This window comes from Vulpes vulpes, chromosome 15 (genome assembly GCF_048418805.1).
Source record: "Vulpes vulpes isolate BD-2025 chromosome 15, VulVul3, whole genome shotgun sequence".
Lineage (NCBI taxonomy): Eukaryota > Metazoa > Chordata > Mammalia > Carnivora > Canidae > Vulpes > Vulpes vulpes.
In genome coordinates, this window is record NC_132794.1 from 91,965,440 (window position 1) to 91,984,006 (window position 18,567).

An 18,567-nucleotide genomic window follows, 5' to 3' on the forward strand; every position below is an offset into this window, starting at 1 on the left:
CAAGATGCAATTTCACCCCAGCTCCTCATTACCAATCCCTCTGTGCTTCTAGTGTTCCCTTTATTTCATCATTGTGTTTATATAAAGAGGAGTAAGGGCCTTAACTTTAATTCTTTAGGACTAGTTCTTATCTACTTCATTTCCCTATTTTCCCTCTCACTTTTCCACCCCAATCCAGTTAAATCCTTAACTGGCTCAGACACCCAGCCCTCTTTCATTTCATTCCAGAGAGGGCTGGGAACCACTTATCAGCTTCTTAGGGCTCAAGAGACATGACCACAGTAGTGGTTTCTAAGGGTCCATTATCGTTTAAAGCCCAAGAAACATTTGATAAATCACCATAAAAGTTTGAATCTGTAAAAGATTAGCAAGAGGTAATGTTTCCCTCTCATATCCAGCCAGAGAACCCACACTAAAGTTCAAGTCACCGCACAAAAGAATGTCAGGCACTTACTGCACTGAGATTTTTTCATGGGCATCTGCTATGAACATGCTGCCTACCTGTGGAAGAAAAGAGGAATTGCATACTTATAGCAGGGGAATGTGAGAGGAGCTCTGTGCCAGGAAGCCTTTAGTCAGTGAAAAAAATAAGCAAATAAGCTGTGTGCAGGCTGAGGGAACTTGGAACTTTGGCCCACCCATCATACAGCCCACTTTCAAGATCTTCAAAGACTCACAAGTAATTAAATGAAATAATGAGAACTCTACTAATCTGTCTTTCCTTAAAGGGCCTTAAAGAAGAAACATCAGGACTTTTGTCCAGCTCTCTTTTTCAATGTGTTAGTAACCACTAACAGCAAATAAATGTTAATCTAGACCTCCTCATTACTCTGCATCTTTGCTGAAAGTTGCTTATTTCAAGTCAGAAACCCACACTGATTTCATCCAACACAAGACTGTCTTTGGGGGAATATTTGAGTTTCAGACCAGAAATGTCTACGTGAGACCTTTTAGATCACAAAATCTTTAGTTTGTGTCATAGGCAGGTCAGTCAAATAAGCAAATGGATTAGGCTGCCTCCAATATGTGTGATATCAGAGGCACGAAGATGCCCATCCCTGGAAAGGTAAAAATATCTTTCCATCTGCCTACTGATGCCCCAAACTATGCAGCTGGAACCTCCTTGTTAATACAAAACTTCTTCTTCCTGGCCAAAAGGAAAGGATCCCTGGGGGCAGTATAATTATATCTAATTTATTTAACCAAATACCAACATAGCATTCATATGGCTCTGACCTCTGAGAGACTTTACTCATTTATGCTTCAGAGTTAAAAAGCTTATCAAATCCTTTTCTCAGAGTAAGCTCTGCGAACGAAAGGAAGAAGACATAGGCATTGGGGAGGATAATTGTCTTTTGGGGGGGTAGAGGGATGGCTGTTTTTTGCAATGAACTCAAAAACTGTCTTGCCCTATAGCTGATTACTTGAATACTAATGTCCAAGAAAAAAAGACTTTCTGAATCTGCCTAGATTCTAAGAACTATTAGCTTTATCTCTTAAAAATTAGTCCCAGGTTACCTGGCCCAAAATGCCTACTGTGTCAGGGTGAGAAACCTTGTTCAGGAGTCTTACATAGTGGATCAATAACTTTCCTAAACTACAGACCTCTCAGTCCATTAAATCTTTAGAGGAGTGGCTCAAATCTATTGCATCAATCACTAGACCACAGGACCAGCTATGAGGAACCAGGTGGCCAGTGTCTGCTGTCAACCAAGAACTTAGAGCTATGCTCAGATCTAAACTATTGTTTTCAATATTCTTCAGGATCAGTCTTCAAACATAGCCAGCTCTTCATGAGACAAAAGTGTGGTTTAACATGTAACCTTTTTTAGCCTTTAAAAAACTGAATCAATTAATTTGAAAAACTCAGTCCCAGAGCAATCAAAGCTCTCTTTTCCCCATCTCACTTGGGTTTGGAAATCAATATAAGAGATACAGCTTTAAAAAAAAAGAAAAATCTTCTCTGAGATACTCTCTCCTCATCATGCCATCATCTCAAACATTTGAACTTCTGAGTCCAAATTTGTCTACCCCTGCAGACCGCTTACATTCCTGAGCAGGACAGAAATAACAAGTTGGACTTACCATATTTGTTAAAGCAGAGAAAAAACCACTCTGGTGTTCTTCTTCCTTGTCTTTATACTGCCTGAACAAAAATAACTAAATTCAACTTTAGTATTATTTATCAAGTATGTCTTTGTCCATGGCACTCTAGGTAATCAGGGCAGGGCACTCATAGAATTCACTGGCTCCAGAAAACAAAAGTACTATAACAATCTAGCCAGCCACTGCAGTTTCCCCTGCAAACTAAGAGGCATGCATCTGCTCTTGAGGCAGCGTGTATCAAAATGCCTGGCTACTTTGGGAGAGATTCAGAAAGTAAGCTGCAAACGTGTGAAACTGCTCTAACATATGGCTGATCCAGTTATTTCCCAAACAGACTATTACTTGAAAAGTGTAACAGTGAAATTACTTTAAGGCTGTAACATTGAAAATCTTGTTTGTTTTTGAAGGAAGAGGAGGGAAATCTGTGAGCTGAACTATTTGTGGAGATGGGGCAGATTTGAAATTCCACATCCAATTGTGTGTGAGCAAAGTCTGGAGAGGAGCAAGCAAGATACTGCCTGGCCCTTGCCAGGATTGGGAAAAATTCTGGTTTCCATTCACTGTATACCAGATACCGTTCTCATTTAAAGCAAGAAGGAAAGCAAGCATCAATGAAGAGAGCCCCCAGAAAAGACAGGGACACTGGGAAGTTGCAGTTGATCCCTGATGAAAAAGAAGCATCCATCAAACTAGGGCTAATTCAGTATGTTTTTCTCTTTCTGTTTAATCTTTTAAGTGTACAAAATGTAGTGCTTTGCAACCTTTTCTACATAGAAAATTATATTTGTAGGATACATGGGGCTAAATGAAGAGGCTGCTTGTGGTTGAAAAACTAGTTAAAATGTTCTGCAATAAAATACCAAAGGTTGCAAAAGAATGTACCTAATAGCTTAAAGAAAAGATGGACACAAACCTAGTGGCTACTTTTCCCCTGGTATCAGACACAATCCCTGCTAAAACCATCAAGCTGAGCTAGAGCAAACACGTCTACCAGACGCTAAACCTAAAATATCCTTCTAGAATAGGTAAGGGAAGTTCGCCCAACCACAGGAGCCAAATCTGTTTTCTACTCAACCAATTCAAATGAAAATGAGACCCTTCTCTTCTGGAGCAGTGGACTCACCTGTTGTACTCAGATAAAGCCTGAGCAATCACAAGCCCCATTCCCTAGGAAGAAAAAAACAGCACAGGTGAAATAAGGGGCTGGTGGCAATGCCAGGCCAGGGAAAACACTAATTACAGCCCCAGTGTCCAGATTTTCCTGATTTAACTATCTTAATGTTACTCAATAGAGTAACAAGAAAGAGGGGTGAAATGGACCAGCCCAGGTCACTGACAATTTCACTGGGATCATTTTTACCTCAAAAGAGAAAACTAAGTTAGAATCGTCAAACAAAAAACAAAAAGCTCTCACATGTCTCTTAAACAGTCACAGTAAGAGTGACAATGAGTCTCACACTAAATGAAGGTGCATAGAGACAAATCACTCTTTCAGGCAATGGGAAAACAGGAAGGTAACAGGAAGAAGCAATAAATGTTAAAGTAACTTATCAACTTTCCCTTTAGAATCTGCTAAATATGACACAAAGATCAATTAAGGCCAGAAGAATGAATCATGTATGCTTTTTTTTCATAAGGGAAATTAGAAGCATGAAGAAGGCAAGATGCCAGACACCTGGTCATTGTCTTCCTCCCTTACTCAGAGATCAGATATTTCCCAAACTTTCTAGGACATATGTAGCAGATATATAGATCATCTTCCATGTTCCAGCTTCACTATGTCAGGCTGTAAATGCCATCTGGAAGAAGGGATCTCCCATTAGTTTATCATCTAGTTTGTTTTGTTGGTTTGGTTTTGTTTTTAATTTCTGCTTTATTGAGGTATAACTGACATAAAATTGTAAGATATTTAAAGTGTACATCATGCTGATTTGATACATCATCTATGCCTATTCCTATTCTTGGGAATATAACTCACTGAATCTGCAGGATCATCAACCTCAGCACACTATAATACAAAATATAACCAAACATTTCATCATGATTAAACAACAAATGTCCCCTCAAACCTTCCTTCCATGACAAGAAGATAAAAGACAACAAGGTCACAATGATAGTCAAACAAAATACCAATTCCCTCTTTATAGCCAGATGAAATTAATGCAATAGCTCTCTGCTCTCTGTTCTTAAATATCCACTGAAAGGCCAGTAATTAAAACAAGTCAGCAATCAAAACAATACACAAGGATCTATATACTCACATTAAGTGTAGCTTCATCATCCACGATAGACAGCTTCACAATATAAGGATTCACAGACTGTTCAACAAGAGACTCAAGGTAAGTGTGACTTAGTTCAGAAACCATAAGCTATTTTAAAAAGTTGTAACAAAAATGCTTCTATAAGACCCTCTCTCTGAGGTGATGCTCCTAATCCCCACATCCAACCCATCCTGCCTACTAACTCCCTCCATTTCCAGTAAATCTCTCAATCACCAAACACACACACACTCCAGTTCTGTTCTACCTCCATTTTCCTCTAGGCTGTATCAGCCCAGGCCTGTGTCTGCTACTTCTCCCATCTTTCCATTTATTTCTAAGAAGTGAACACTCCACAAAACTCACTTTGTCCTATCCTGCCAATAATCTGAGTCCACAGGGACAGCAGTCTTGGGGGGAACATAAAAGTTTCTTTGCCATAAGGCACAAATTTATAAGTTGCTAACTTACAGTCTCATCCCAAAGGTTCCTTAACCATTCCACAAACTATATGCAAGGACTGATTCACCCACCCATAGAACAAAGCCACCTTGGGGGTGGAAAGTGGCAGCTGCTTAACAGCCAGAGAGGCCATTTATGGATCCAATACCCAAATAACACTGCAGGGGAACTGAAAAAAAGGATGTAATTACCCAAACTACAATCTGGTCAGAACACTGGGATTTAATGATGATCCTATCACTTATAGCATTGGAAGATTTCTTGAGTTTTTCCAGACTCAGCTGGGCAGCATATGGAAATGGACATATATTTAAACTCATTAAGCAGCTGGGCCATCTCCTACCAGTGGGATGAGAAGCAATGACCTACTCACCTTGAAAATATCCCATACATGTGATATGAACCTCATCTAGTTCAGGCACCAATTCTAACCCAAGGGAAGCAAGGAACAATATTGGTAGTTTTTACAGCAACCAAGAAAACTCATTACTGAGACTTAGAAACACTCCCCCCCACACACACAGACCTTATTTAATCAAGTTTCTGAGGGTAACTTTTGAATGTCAACTGGGAGTAGAAAAAGAGACAACTTTGCTTTCTTAACAGCCCAAGTGTTTATAAGGTTTTCTACAACACAATCCAAGGAGTAAAACCCACTCTGTTTGTCACTTGATCTGACAGAGGAAGGCTCTCCACACTGCTTCTTATAACCAGCAGTTATATCCTGCTGATGTAACAGACAAGATCCAATGAAAGTGGATCCTTAGAAAAGAAAATCAACAGTAGACTGACCTGGAGATGTCATGATGAAGAGAACAACAACAGAAGGAGCAGGCCACTGTTTCTTGGCATAAATTTTTAAGTCCTTATTACTCACCTTCCCAAAAGTCCACTGTTTTAGGTAATAATGAGGATTATCTGATTAATAAGAACAGTCTATGCTTTAGAACCTTTGAGGAAAAGGGGAAGGTGGCTAAAAGCAAGTTCTAGCCCCTCTACTTACTAATTGTGACAAGATAGGCATATTTATTAACCTAAGTTCAACTTCCTCATGTGTAAAATGGGGATATTTTCTTTTTGGGGTTTCTTGAGACTTAAATGAAGTAAGACATATAAAATCCTTAGCACAGGAATGCCAGGGTAGCTCAGTTAAGTATCTGCCTTGAGTTCGGGTCATGATCCTAGGGCCCTGGGATGGAGCCCCACATCAGGTTCCCTCTGCCTGCAGCTCCCCCTGCTTGTGTTCTATCAAATGAATAAAAATAAAATCCTTAGCATAGTATCTGACAGACAGTAAGGGCTCAATGATTGGTAGCTATATATTTTCTCCATTAACATTTTTATTACATTTGAAGAAAGCTCTTTAGTCAAAAAAAAAAAAAGAAAAAGAAAAAGAAAAAGAAAAAGAAAAAGAAAAAGAAAAAGAAAACAATCTTTTCTATCACTTTACACTCTAAGGTGTAAAGTTCAACACCTTACTTGCCTTCCCTGTGATTAGGGGGGCACTCAGCCTCTCTGGCACCTTCGCACCTCACTAGAAAGGTTATAACTTTCCCCATCCATCATGGGATAGATTGTGGTGGGAGCTAGAATGCTATTCTGCCCAGCATACACCCTCTCATACTAGTTTGCATAAAATTTCACCAGCTTTTGGTTTTGCTATGTTCATCTGGAATTCCTCACGTTCCTGTCAAAACCTTCCTGCTCCATGGTCACTAGGCTTCCTTAATGGTTTCTGGTGAGTGACTTATATCAAAAGCTGCAAAGCCGAGATAAATTATGCCCGCCTGCTTGCCCTTGACTACTATATTAATTCTCCCGTGGCTTCTGACAGACTGGAGATGCATACCTTGCTCCAGAAATATGATTTTCTCTAGTTCCTTGGCCATATCCAATTTTTCAGGCTGACATTTCAGAGAGCCCTACTGGGCTGAGCCAGGGTTCAGTTCACATTTAGAGAAGCCAAGCCATTGCCTCTGAGTGGCCTGCAACCAGCAGAACGTTCTGAAAACACTCATTACTGATGATGACACTTTCCTATCACATATAACTCAACTTCCATTAACTATCTTCAGCATTTTTCCTCAGCTGTTTTTGTTGCTGTTGTAATAAGGCCTCAGAGGCTATATTACACATGACAGAGATCAAAATGGCTAACATGTCAACCCCTTCAGTTCACCAGTAAAACAGGTGTTGGTGATAAATTACATATTTATTAATCACTCTACACACTATTTGTCAGTTCCTCTACTACAATGAAAGCAGTCAGCTCCTGGGAATTGTAACACATTAACTTTGCTCTACATATTCCAATCCCTTTTTAAATATTTCTCACAGCCTCCCCTCTACTGTATTCTCCTTAAAGCCTAGAATAGGCTCTAGGCTTTGTGTTACCCATCACTCTCAACCTCACTAGGAACCATCTCCAATACCACTAAGTGGGGGTACCCGGCTGGCTCAGTCAGTGAAGCATGTAACTCTTGATCTTGAGGTTGTGAGTCTGAGCCCAATGTTGGGTGTAGAGATTACTTAAATATAAAAAATCTTTAAAAAAGAAAAAAAAGCACTAAGTGAAGATCCAGAAGCTCAGAACTGAAAAGCCTCCCTCCAGCCAGCCCATTTCTCATAGCACTGCTATATGCTAAGTGAAGAAAGTCAGGTTGTCTCAATGCAGCTCCTGATTTCTGGGTTCAGTAAAGTATTCGTATTGTCCAGCACTCAGTGCCAAATGTTCCCTATTCCTCCAAATAGGCCCCAATGAGGCCCCTGGTCTTCCCTAAGGGCATTCCTTTTCTGTACATTCTGCCTTTTGAGAAGAATCACATAGAGGCATGAAACCAAGTATAAGTCTCTGAGCTCTGCTCTTCATCTCCAAAACCTATAAATCTTTCCCTGATTAATTTGGGAACAAAGAGAACTCTAGAATTGACAGGGGTAAGGCTCTGTCTTCAATTTTCCATTTAAATCAGAAAGAGGGGATCCCTGGGTGGCTCAGCGGTTTAGCACCTGCCTTTGGCCCAGGGCTTGATCCTGGAGTCCCAGGATTAATTCCCACATCGGGCTCCCTGCATGGAGCCTGCTTCTCCCTCTGCCTGTGTCTCTGCCTCTCTCTGTATCTCATGAATAAATAAATAAAATATTAAAAAAAAAAATAAAAAATAAATAAATCAGAAAGAGTTCCCAGACCAACAGTGGTACTTACACAAGTGGATCGCATCATGGAAATCCAATATACAAAATTCCAATCTTTCAAAAACAGATGCATTACGTCAGTGGTTCCCAATTCTGGCTAATCATCATACCCAACAGGGGAATTAAAAAGAAAAAAACAAAACCGGATTCCCAGTTCCCACTCAGTGTATCAAGAGTAAAGCCCAGAAGTTTTTTTTCTTCTTGAAAAGGTCCTAGGTGATTTTAATAAGCTAGGTTTGGGAACTACTATATTAAGGGATAGTTACCTACTTAATTAGAAGTTGCACCACAGGATTCCTCTAAATGACCATATCCTCTGCCCCATGCATTTAATATAGAAGTTTTAGAATCTGGTTAAAAGTAATCTATATACCATTTACTAAGAACACGTCTTCTACATTAAACAAAATAACAAAGTGCCCTGGGAGTGGCAACATTTAGGAAAATTATAGAAAGATTAGAACTGTCCATTAAGGGGCCCACTTACCTCATATTTCCTATAGTTCACCAACAAAGCCAAGAGGACAACAGCATCATACCCATGCTCCCTGCGACTTGGGGGATGAGACAGTATCTGTAACATGAACCAGAAGTACATAAGTGCCAATTCCTAATTCCTAGGAATGCAGACAGAGAAGATTTAAGGACATGGTTTATCCAAAAGAGAAAGAGGTGACCTACCTGTAAAATTGCTTCAAATATACTGTTGATCATTACATACTCTAGGATAGTGTTCTGGCTGATGTTATCTGTCACCTGAATGCAATAAAAGGGTTTTTAAAGTCTATAGTGAGGCACTCTGCTATCTCAAATATATCTCCACCCCTACCATCGAAGAGAATCAGAAATGTTAAAACATACTACTACTTAGTATACCTTTAAAAAGCAACCCTGAAGCTACCAGAGCCTGAGTAGGCAGACACTAGACAAGAAGTTAGCAAACTAAAACTTCCCAAATCTCTGAATTTCTCTCACACCCTCACGTAAGCATTTACTTAACAGTTTCTTGGGTTTCATTTTCAAACCCAGAGAAAGAAGTTTAAGATCCAGAAATCTCTGAGTGATGGCAGGGAAAGAGAACCACCTGAAGTAAATGAACAACACCCCCCACTCTTCTCCCACTAAACAATATAGGTCAGCTTCCAGTTATATCAAAATCAGAACAAATAAAAATATTCAGAGTCACAAAAACTGTTTCCAAATCAGACCTAGTGAGAAGAGGAAATCTGTGATGATCCAGAAGACAAGAAATCTCCAAGAGTGGTACCTCTAAAGTGATAAATATCAAGTATCCTGCAGGCTAAAAATGCCAGCAGTTGCTCCAAAGAGCAGCTTCCAGGAAGTGAAAGCCCATTCAACTCACTTCCTTCTATACATTCATATGCAATGGAGTGATATGATCCCCGGCAGAGAATTTTTTTCTCTTTTCCTTTCTAACTTTAGGCTCAAGTATTCAAATAAGTTTGCCCCTGCTGTTGATAATACCCTTGATAGAGAAACATATAGATGGGTCACTTACAGTCACTAAGCAAAGGAGAAGTTTCAGACATAAACTCTTCAGACTTTCAGAACCTTCTGCACAAAGCAATGAATCCAAACTCTCCATCAAGTTCTGAGAAAGAGATCCGTTAAGTATTAAAATATACCAAATATACCAAATATCTCTACTGTGTCTCTGTCCAACTCTGGGTTATATAACACAGGGGCACGTGTATAATATACAATGAAGCAACTATATCGTCCCCTTAGGTCTAGGCCTTGCATGATTAGACACAGAAAAGGAAGACTTCAAAGTATAGCTATTTGGGGAAAAATGCTTTAGAACAACTGCACAGAACAATGAAGAATTCACTACTTTACCAAATAAGTATTTGCAGTCTCTCATCCTCATATAAACTTTTAGATTAAAATGAGGTAAATTAAAAAAAAAAAAAATGAGGTAAATTGTTAAAAGGCTAATAATGATAGGGATGCCTGGGTTGCTCAGGGGTTGAGCATCTGCCTTTGGCTCAGGGCATGATCCCAGAGCCCTAGGATCAAGTCCCACATCAGGCTTCCTGCATGAAGCCTGCTTCTCCCTCTGCCTATGTCTCTGCCTCTCTCTGTGTGTGTCTCTCATGAATAAATAAGTAAAAATTTTAAAAATAATAATAAATTTTAAAAATAAAAGGCTAATGGTTGAATAATAAAGAAAATAAACTAATTAAATAAAATTAAGTCAATTAAATTAAGAAAAATAAGTGGTTAAGTTAAAGATTAATAATGATTAAATAATTGTAGGTAAAGTATATCTACTTTGATGCAGGTACACTAAACAAACAACAAAGACACAATACCACTACCAGCTATCACAGTTCATATATGCTACCTACCAAGATAGCTATTTCCACTCTGGCCGATTCCACTAGAAAATGTGATTGGAGTATATCACTTGTACTAACAATAAGATATCAGACCCAAACTAATCAAAAGATGAAACCCTCACACACTATAGCAGAAGAACAAGAAAAGAAATATTTTACATTTAATGGAGGAGAATGAATGAAGAATAGGATTTAGCATGCTGGAAGCTCAATGAAGCTTCAAAATAAGCTATTTCAACAAACACATAGTGAGGGCCTACTCTGTGCTAAACACTGTGCTTTCAAAGAATTCAAGAAAAAAATGACCCTTGCTCTCAAGGCATTTTTAGTCTACTGGAAGAGAAAAATAAACAAATAGTTTTAACTTAATGGTTACTATGACAGAAATATACATAGAGAAGAGGAATTACTTTTTAAAATATTTTATTTATTTATGAGAAAGGCAGAGACATAGGCAGAGGGAGAAGCAGGCTCCCCACGAGGATCCTGATGCGGGACCCCATCCCTGGACCCCGGGATCACAACCTGAGCCAAAGGCAGATGCTCAACCACTGAGCAACCCAGGCTCAGTCCTGAGTATTCCAGGACTCCTCAGGGTTGGGTTATATTTTGAAAAATCAGTAGGAATTAAAACTTGAGTAAGAAAAGAATTCTAGACAGGCAATAGCATGCTCAATGACACATGAGGAACTACATGGACCTGGGTGTGGAGTTGGAATACAAGTAGTTTATTATGGGCAGCCCGGGTGGCTCAGCAGTTTAGCACTGCCTTCAGCTCAGGGTGTGATCCTGGAGACCCAGAATCAAGTCCCACATTGGGCTTCCTGCATGGAGCCTGCTTCTCCCTCTGCCTGTGTCTCTGCCTCTCTCTCTGTCTCTCATGAATAAATACATAAAATCTTTAAAAAAAAAAGTAGCTTATTATTATGGAAGTACAGAGTGAGGCACAGTGGTAAGAGAGGAGACTGGAGAATAAACAGGGAGCTGATCATGAAAGCTGTACAAGGCTACCTAGGGAGCTGGTCTTTATCCTGTTAGTGAAGGGAAACTAATGAAGGGTTTTAAGCAAGAAAGATTTGAGTGTAAGATATATTACTGTGGTATCAGTGTGGATGACAGATTTAAAGATGGTAAGCCTGAAAGGAAGGAGACAAATGAAGACTAATCTACCTATTTTCTGAGCAAGTTGCCATGTCTTATTTGCCTCTATATCCCCAATGCCCGGCACAGCAGAGCCTAACCAACTTTGTCAAAAGAATGAATGAAGGCATCACTGCAATAGTTCAGGTAAGAGATAATGGGAACATTGGCAGTAGGAGGAAAAAAGGAAAAACAGGTATGAGAAATATGAACTGAGGCAAAATTAGCTGATCTTGGTGATTATCTGGATATGAAAGATAAGGGGAAAGAGTCCAGAATGACTTCCAAGTTTTTGGTCTGAGTGACTGAGACAACAGGTGAGCCCATTCTGATGGGGAATGAATGAAAAAAAAAAAAAAAAACAGATGAAGGGAAAACATTTTGTAGATGTCAAGCAAGAGGTACTTTAGGGATATGTGAGTGGATATCTTCAGCAACTGGTTAGAGTATACAACTCTGAGTCTCATGACAGGATGTTAAAGCTAAAAATAGAGACTTAGTAATCAGCAGCATATAGGCAATAGTGAGAACTATGAGAATGAGTGAGATCTGGGATTTTACCACTATATCTATATATATATATATGTATGTATATGCGTATATACGTGTGTACATGGGAGCTCTGTAGGAGAAAATTAATAACTAACTTCTTGGGACGCCTGGGTAGCTCAGCAGTTGAGCATCTACCTTTGGCTCAGGGCATGATCTCATCCCAGGATCGAGTCCCACATCAGGCTCCCTACAAGGAGCCTGCTTCTCTCTCCTATGTCTCTGCCTCTCTCTGTGTGTCTCTCATGAAAAAATAAATAAAATCTTAAAAAAAAAAAAACTAACTCCAGGTACTAAGTCTTCATGTCTTTATAACTGTATATTCATAACTTAAAAAAAACATCACTACAAGGCTTCTTTGTCAAATAGATTATTTTAAATTTAGTGAGTGACAGAAGATGAATTCTTCAAAGTTCGTATTATAAATAACCTTCATTCAAGATAATGTCAAACACTATAAATCAGATATCTAGCAAGGGACTTATATCCAAAATATATAAAGAATTCTTACAACTCAACAATAGAAAGACAAATAACTCAATCTAGAAATGGGAAAAGGATGTGAATAGACATTTCTCCAAAAATATATATATTAAAGATCGACAAAAACAACTGTTGACGAAGATGTGAAGAAATTAGAAAGAACCCTCATATGTTGCTGATGGCAATGTAAAATGGTATAGCAACTTTGGAAAACAGTTTGGAAGTTCCTTGAAATGTTAAACATAGAGTTACTAGATGACCCAGCAATCTTCCTCCTAAGTACATCCCTAAGAGAACTGAAAACTTACATCCACGCAAAAACTTGTTCATGAATGTTTACAGCAGCATTATTTATAATAGCCAGAATGCTGAAATATCCCACATATCTATCAACTGATGAATGAATAAAATGATGTGGTATACGGGCACCTGGGTGGCTCAGTAAGTTGAGCATCTGCCTTCGGCTATGGTCATAATCCTGGAACCCCAGGATCAAGCCCCATGTTGGGCTCCCTGATCAGCAGGGAGACTGCTTCTCCCTCTCTCTCTGCCCCTCTTTGCTTGTGTTTTCTCTCTCTCTCTCTCCCTCTCTCGCTCATTCTCTCTCAATAAATAAATGAAATCTTTTAAAAATAAACAAATAAAATGATGCAGTGCATTCATACAATGAAAATATTAATCAGTAAAAAAAGGAATGAAGTACTGATATATGCTATAACATGGATGAATTGAAAACATCATGCTAAGTGCAAGAAGCCAGACACAGAAGACCACATACAATTCCATTTATATGAGTTGTCCTGTATAGGTAAACCAAGAGAAACATAAAGCAACTTAATGGTTGCCAGGTGCTGGAAAGAAGGGGGAATGGGGAATGACTGCTAATGGGTACATGTTTTTAGAGTGATAAAAATGTTCCAAAATTAACAGTGGTGATGGTTGTACAATTCCGTGAATATACTAAAAACCACTGAATCAGGGTGCCTGGCTAGCTCAGTCACTGGAGCATGAGACTCTTGATCTCAGGGTTGTGAGTTTAAGCCCCACATTGGGTATAGAGATTACTTAAAATCTTGGGTCACCTGGGTGGCTCAGCAGCTAAGCATTTGCCTTCAGCTTAGGGAGTGATCCTGGAGTTCCAAGATCAAGTCCCATATTGGGCTCCCTGCATGGACCCGGCTTCTCCTCTCTCTGCCTGTGTCTCTGCCTCTTGTGAATAAATAAATAAAATCTTTAAAAAATAAAAATAGGGACCCCTGGGTGGCTCAGCAGTTTAGCGCCTGCCTTCAGCCCAGGGTGTGATCCCGGAGTCCCAGGATCGAGTCCTGAATCGGGCTCCCTGCATGGAGGGAGCTTCTCCCTCTGCCTGTGTCTCTGCCTCTTTCTCTCTGTGTCTCTCATGAATGAATAAAATCTTTAAAAAGAATTTTAATTGTAAATAAATAAAATCTTAAGAAAAAAAAAAACAAAAAGAAACCCACTGAATTATTACACTTTAAAAGGGTGAACTGCGGGACGCCTGGGTGGTTCAGTGGTTGAGTGTCCTGCCTTTGGCTCAGGGCATGATCCTGGAGTCTTGAAATCAAGTCCCACATCGGGCTCCCTGCATGGAGCCTGCTTCTCCTCTCTCTGCCTGTGTCTCTGCCTCTCTCTCTGTGTCTCTCATGAATAAATAAATAAAATATTTTTTTTAAAAAGGGGGTGAACTGCATATGTGAATTATCTCTCAATAAACCTGTTCTTTTTAAAAAGTGTCAAATAGTAGAAATAAAAATTCTGATAAAGTCATTGTGTTAAATAAGAAAAGTTAAGTTTAGGGGTGCCTGTCCAGCTCAGTTAGTTGAGTGTCTGCCTTCGGCTCAAGTCATGACCTCAGGATCCCAGGATTGAGCCCCATGTCGGGCTCCCTGCTCAGCAGGGAGTCTGCTTCTCCCTCTCCCTCCCCCCCCCCCCCCCCCCCCGTTCATTCTCTCTCTGTCTCTCTCAAATGAATAAATAAAATCTTAAAACAAAACAAAACAAAAACAAAAAACCTTAAGTTTAGAAAAGCTACCCTTGTATATTATCCTTGTTATATTTTATTTGATTTCATAAGTGTTTTTAAGAATATATGAGCACATGATCTAAGTCATAAAATAAACTGCTAAGTCTTTATCCTGGTCTTTATCCTGCAAGGGAAGGATACTTCAATTCAAATCTGATTTTCAACTTTTCCTTTATTCAGACAAACCAAATCTGTAAAACAAAAATATTCAAATTCAAGAACAAATTCAACCATTCATATTTACCTGAGCACAAATCTTCTAGTACATTAACTGTCTGCAGATGGTATCCATGAACAGCTGTCAGAAGCAGCCATTCACAGGCACATCTGCAACTTATGCCTCACCTTCATGCACAACTCTGCCTTGTCAAAGCCCATCAGCATGTTGATAATGTCAAAACCAGAGGTAGACTTATTCTTTTGATGGACTCCTCGAATGAGTGCACATAAGGTCTGCAGAGATGAGAAAGAATTCTTTTGTAAAAAAAGAGGAAATCTCAAAACATGAAGGGCACTTGATCTGTCGCCTCACCCTGCAACCTAAGAACCTCCTCCTTACACAGCTGACATTCAATTGCTCTACCACTGTCAGCTCCAAAACAGTCTGAGTCCTATTATGTGCAAAATCCAGAAATTAAAAGAACAGCGGGCAGCCCGGTGGCCCAGCAGTTTAGCGCCGCCTTCAGCCCAGGGTGTGATCCTGGGGACCCGGGATGGAGTCCCATGTCAGGCTCCCCCCACAAAGCCTGCTTCTCCCTCTGCCTGTCTCCCTCTCCCTCCCCCCCCCTCTCTCTCTGTCAAGAATAAATAAATAAAATCTTAAAAAAAATAAAAGAGGAAAAAAATAAAAAATAAAAAATAAATAAAAGAGGAACAGCAATCGAAACTGTTGTCATTCTCTTTCTTTTGCTGATCCTCTTTTTTTTTTTTTTTTTTTTTTTTTGCTGTTTTTTGGCCGTCATCCTCTTTTTAAAAATTGCACTGCAAAGACTGGAAGGTGAATTCAAAAATAAAAGTAGTTTTTAAATTTGAGTCATGGAATTGGTGGAGCTTTCCTTTATTTAAAATTAACTCTAGTATTTACATTATAACTTATAATTTTTAGTATTTTTTAATATTACAAAAGTTATTTCAGTCATATGGTAACAATCAGTTGCTTCAAAACTTAAATTCTTGGGATCCCTGGGTGGCGCAGCGGTTTGGCGCCTGCCTTTGGCCCAGGGCGCGATCCTGGAGACCCGGGATCGAATCCCACATCAGGCTCCCGGTGCATGGAGCCTGCTTCTCCCTCTGCCTGTGTCTCTGCGTCTCTCTCTCTCTCTCTCTGTGACTATCATAAATAAATAAAAATTAAAAATTAAAAAAAAAAACCAAAAACTTAAATTCTTTACAATCCCCATCTACTACTGACTAGCTGTGTAAACCTGGACAAATTAGTTAACTTCTCAGTGCCTCAGTTTTTTCATCCATCAAATGGAAATGACAATAATAGCATCCATCTCATAGGGATGTTGTGAGAACTATGTGAATTAACACTGTAAAGCACTTGGAACAGTCCCTAGAACTTTGTTAATGCTCCAAGAGTAGTGCCTAAAACTTTGTAAGAGCTCTACAAGTCTCAGCCATTATAATAATGTACTATATTTTTATGGGTCACCGAGTGGCTTAATGTCTATTTATTTTTACTGAACTAAAAGCAGTTTACTGTCCATGCCCCCTCCCCAGTGAGCCACTGCAATTACAGGAAATACAATTCCCAACTTTCATTTCAGCTTTCAGTGAGCCCCTACAACTGTGATGCCCAAAATACAGAGTTTATTGTGTCAAAGTTAACACAATTACAGGATAAACATGGTCCTTCTTTCTGGGACATCAGTTCAAGAGGCAACTTCTACCATCTACAGATGAGAAAGCCGGGGCTCATGAAGTGAGTTACCCAACTATTTAAATTAAAAACTTAAACCCAATCTATCAAAAGTTCTGATAAAATCTTTTATGTTGTCATAGATTCTTCATAGTGTAAGCTCGTCAATCACTGCCCTAGCTATTCAGCCTGATCTCAGCTACAATGGAACTACTGGATTATAAACTATAGAAATTTTGCCCATCATTCATTCAATAAAAATTTACTTCTAAGGGGCAGCCCGCATGGCTCAGTGGTTTAGCGCCACCTTCGGCCTAGGGCGTGATCCTGGAGACCCAGGATTGAGTCCCACGTCGGGCTCCCTGCATGGAGCCTGATTCTCCCTCTGCCTGTGTCTCTCTCTCTCTATCTCTCTCTCATGCATAAATAAATAAAATCTTTTTTAAAAAATTATTTCTAATAAAGTGCTGAGTATTTACCAGGCACTGTCCTTTATACTAGAAACAAAGTACTGAATGAAACTACCAAAGTCTTTCCTCTCAAGAAGCTTAAAATGTATCCCTATCAACCCAGGACTTGGCACATAACAGTCATTCAAGAAATAATTATTTAGTGATCATGCCACTAAGAATAATGATTCTTAATGTTTTCTAAGTTACAGACCCTTTTGAAAATCTGACGAACACTCTCTTTCCAGAAAAAATGTACACATGCACATAAAATATTACATATAACTTTGGGAAGTCAAGGACCCTCTGAAACCTCATATTAAGAACTTCTGATCTAGGAATACCTGGGTGGCTCAGCGGTTGAGCATCTGCCTTTGGCTCAGGGCATGATCCTGGAGACCCGGGATCCAGTCCCACATCGGACTTCCTGTATGGAGCCTGCTTCTCCCTCTACCTATGTCTCTGCCTCTCTCTGTGTATCTTTTGAATAAATAAGTAAAATATTTTTAAAAAAAAACTTATGATCTATGGACGCCTGGGTGGCGCAACAGTTCAGCATCTGCCTTCGGCTCAGGGCATGATCCCAGAGTCCTGGGATTAAGTCCCATATTGGGCTCCTTGCATGGAACTGCTTATCCTGTCTCTGCCTCTCTCTGTGTCTCTCATAAATAAGTAAATAAACTCTTAAAAAGAAATTCTGATCTAGTGAGAAAATACTATATTAAGAGCTTCTTCTGATTTTTGTTGCAGACTAACTATCCCTGCCTCATAGCTTCCCTTCTATCTCTTCCTTTCCTCAAGTAATCACAAAAATTCTGTCAATCTGCCTTGGCATTAGATCAAATTATACAAGTAGACAAGATTACTAGTATAAAGGTCAATTTGTGGGGCACTTGGGTGGTTCAGTCAGTTAAGTGTCTGCCTTTGGCTCAGGTCATGATCCCAGGGTCCTGGGATCGAGCCCTGCACTAGGCTCCCTGCTCAGTGTGAAGTCTACTTCACTCTCTACCCCTCCCCCTGCTTGTGCTCTTTCTCTCTCAAATAAATAAATAAAATCTCTTTAAAAAGAAAGTCAATTTGTTTAACCAGGAAGATGCCTAAACAAACATGGCATAAATGTTTATTATTTAAAGGAGAAAAAAAACTCTTCACACCTAAGTGCAATTCTAGGTTCCTCAAGTCCCAACATATGTGTTACAATCCCTTTCCAAAAACAAGACTTCCCCAGTCTCCCAATCTTGTACCTGTAATGCATTGACAACTCGAATTGGATGTTCCTCTCCCAGAGCCTGGATACAGTGTTGAAATAAGCAATTAATGTTATCCTTGATCTTCATTAACTCCTCACCATCAAGAGATTCCAGCTTGCCTTCTAGATACTCCAAATTCACCTACCAAGGAAACAGTGAAGATGCTATTTTTAGTAACAGTTTTAGTGAATTGTATTTAACATGAGCACCTTTAGTATAGTGCCTAGAACATATAAGAAGGCAATTTCAGTTACCAGGAAAATCCAGAAATAGCATCAGGTTTACCTTCATAAGGAAGAGTTCCTCCCAAAATCGAGGACTGCACTTACTGGGATCCTCTGTCTGAAACCAGAAAATAACAAGGTTCAATATCCCCAGTTAACACCGAGCATTAAGAATACATCTAA

At 39.4% G+C, this 18,567-nt stretch overlaps 1 protein-coding gene across 5 annotated transcripts in view; it reads right to left on the reverse strand.

The window, feature by feature from the left end:
- ARMH3 (armadillo like helical domain containing 3) overlaps window positions 1-18,567 on the reverse strand; it is a 183,590-nt gene that overhangs the window by 146,615 nt on the left and 18,408 nt on the right. For 3 of the 5 annotated variants that reach the window (XR_011997554.1, XM_025992590.2, XM_025992596.2), the window contains exons 3-12: window positions 18,446-18,502; window positions 18,155-18,301; window positions 14,943-15,050; window positions 9,538-9,630; window positions 8,700-8,774; window positions 8,506-8,592; window positions 4,368-4,424; window positions 3,230-3,273; window positions 2,086-2,146; window positions 455-501 (exon numbers count right to left, since the gene is read on the reverse strand). Coding sequence is in view for 4 of the 5 variants with exons in the window: in XM_025992590.2 (XP_025848375.1) it covers window positions 455-501; window positions 2,086-2,146; window positions 3,230-3,273; window positions 4,368-4,424; window positions 8,506-8,592; window positions 8,700-8,774; window positions 9,538-9,630; window positions 14,943-15,050; window positions 18,155-18,301; window positions 18,446-18,502 (776 nt within the window). In the remaining variant the exon portion in view is untranslated. The remainder of the gene's footprint in view (window positions 1-454; window positions 502-2,085; window positions 2,147-3,229; window positions 3,274-4,367; window positions 4,425-8,505; window positions 8,593-8,699; window positions 8,775-9,537; window positions 9,631-14,942; window positions 15,051-18,154; window positions 18,302-18,445; window positions 18,503-18,567) is intronic. The other 2 variants (XM_025992611.2, XM_072739827.1) reach the window with 1 other exon arrangement.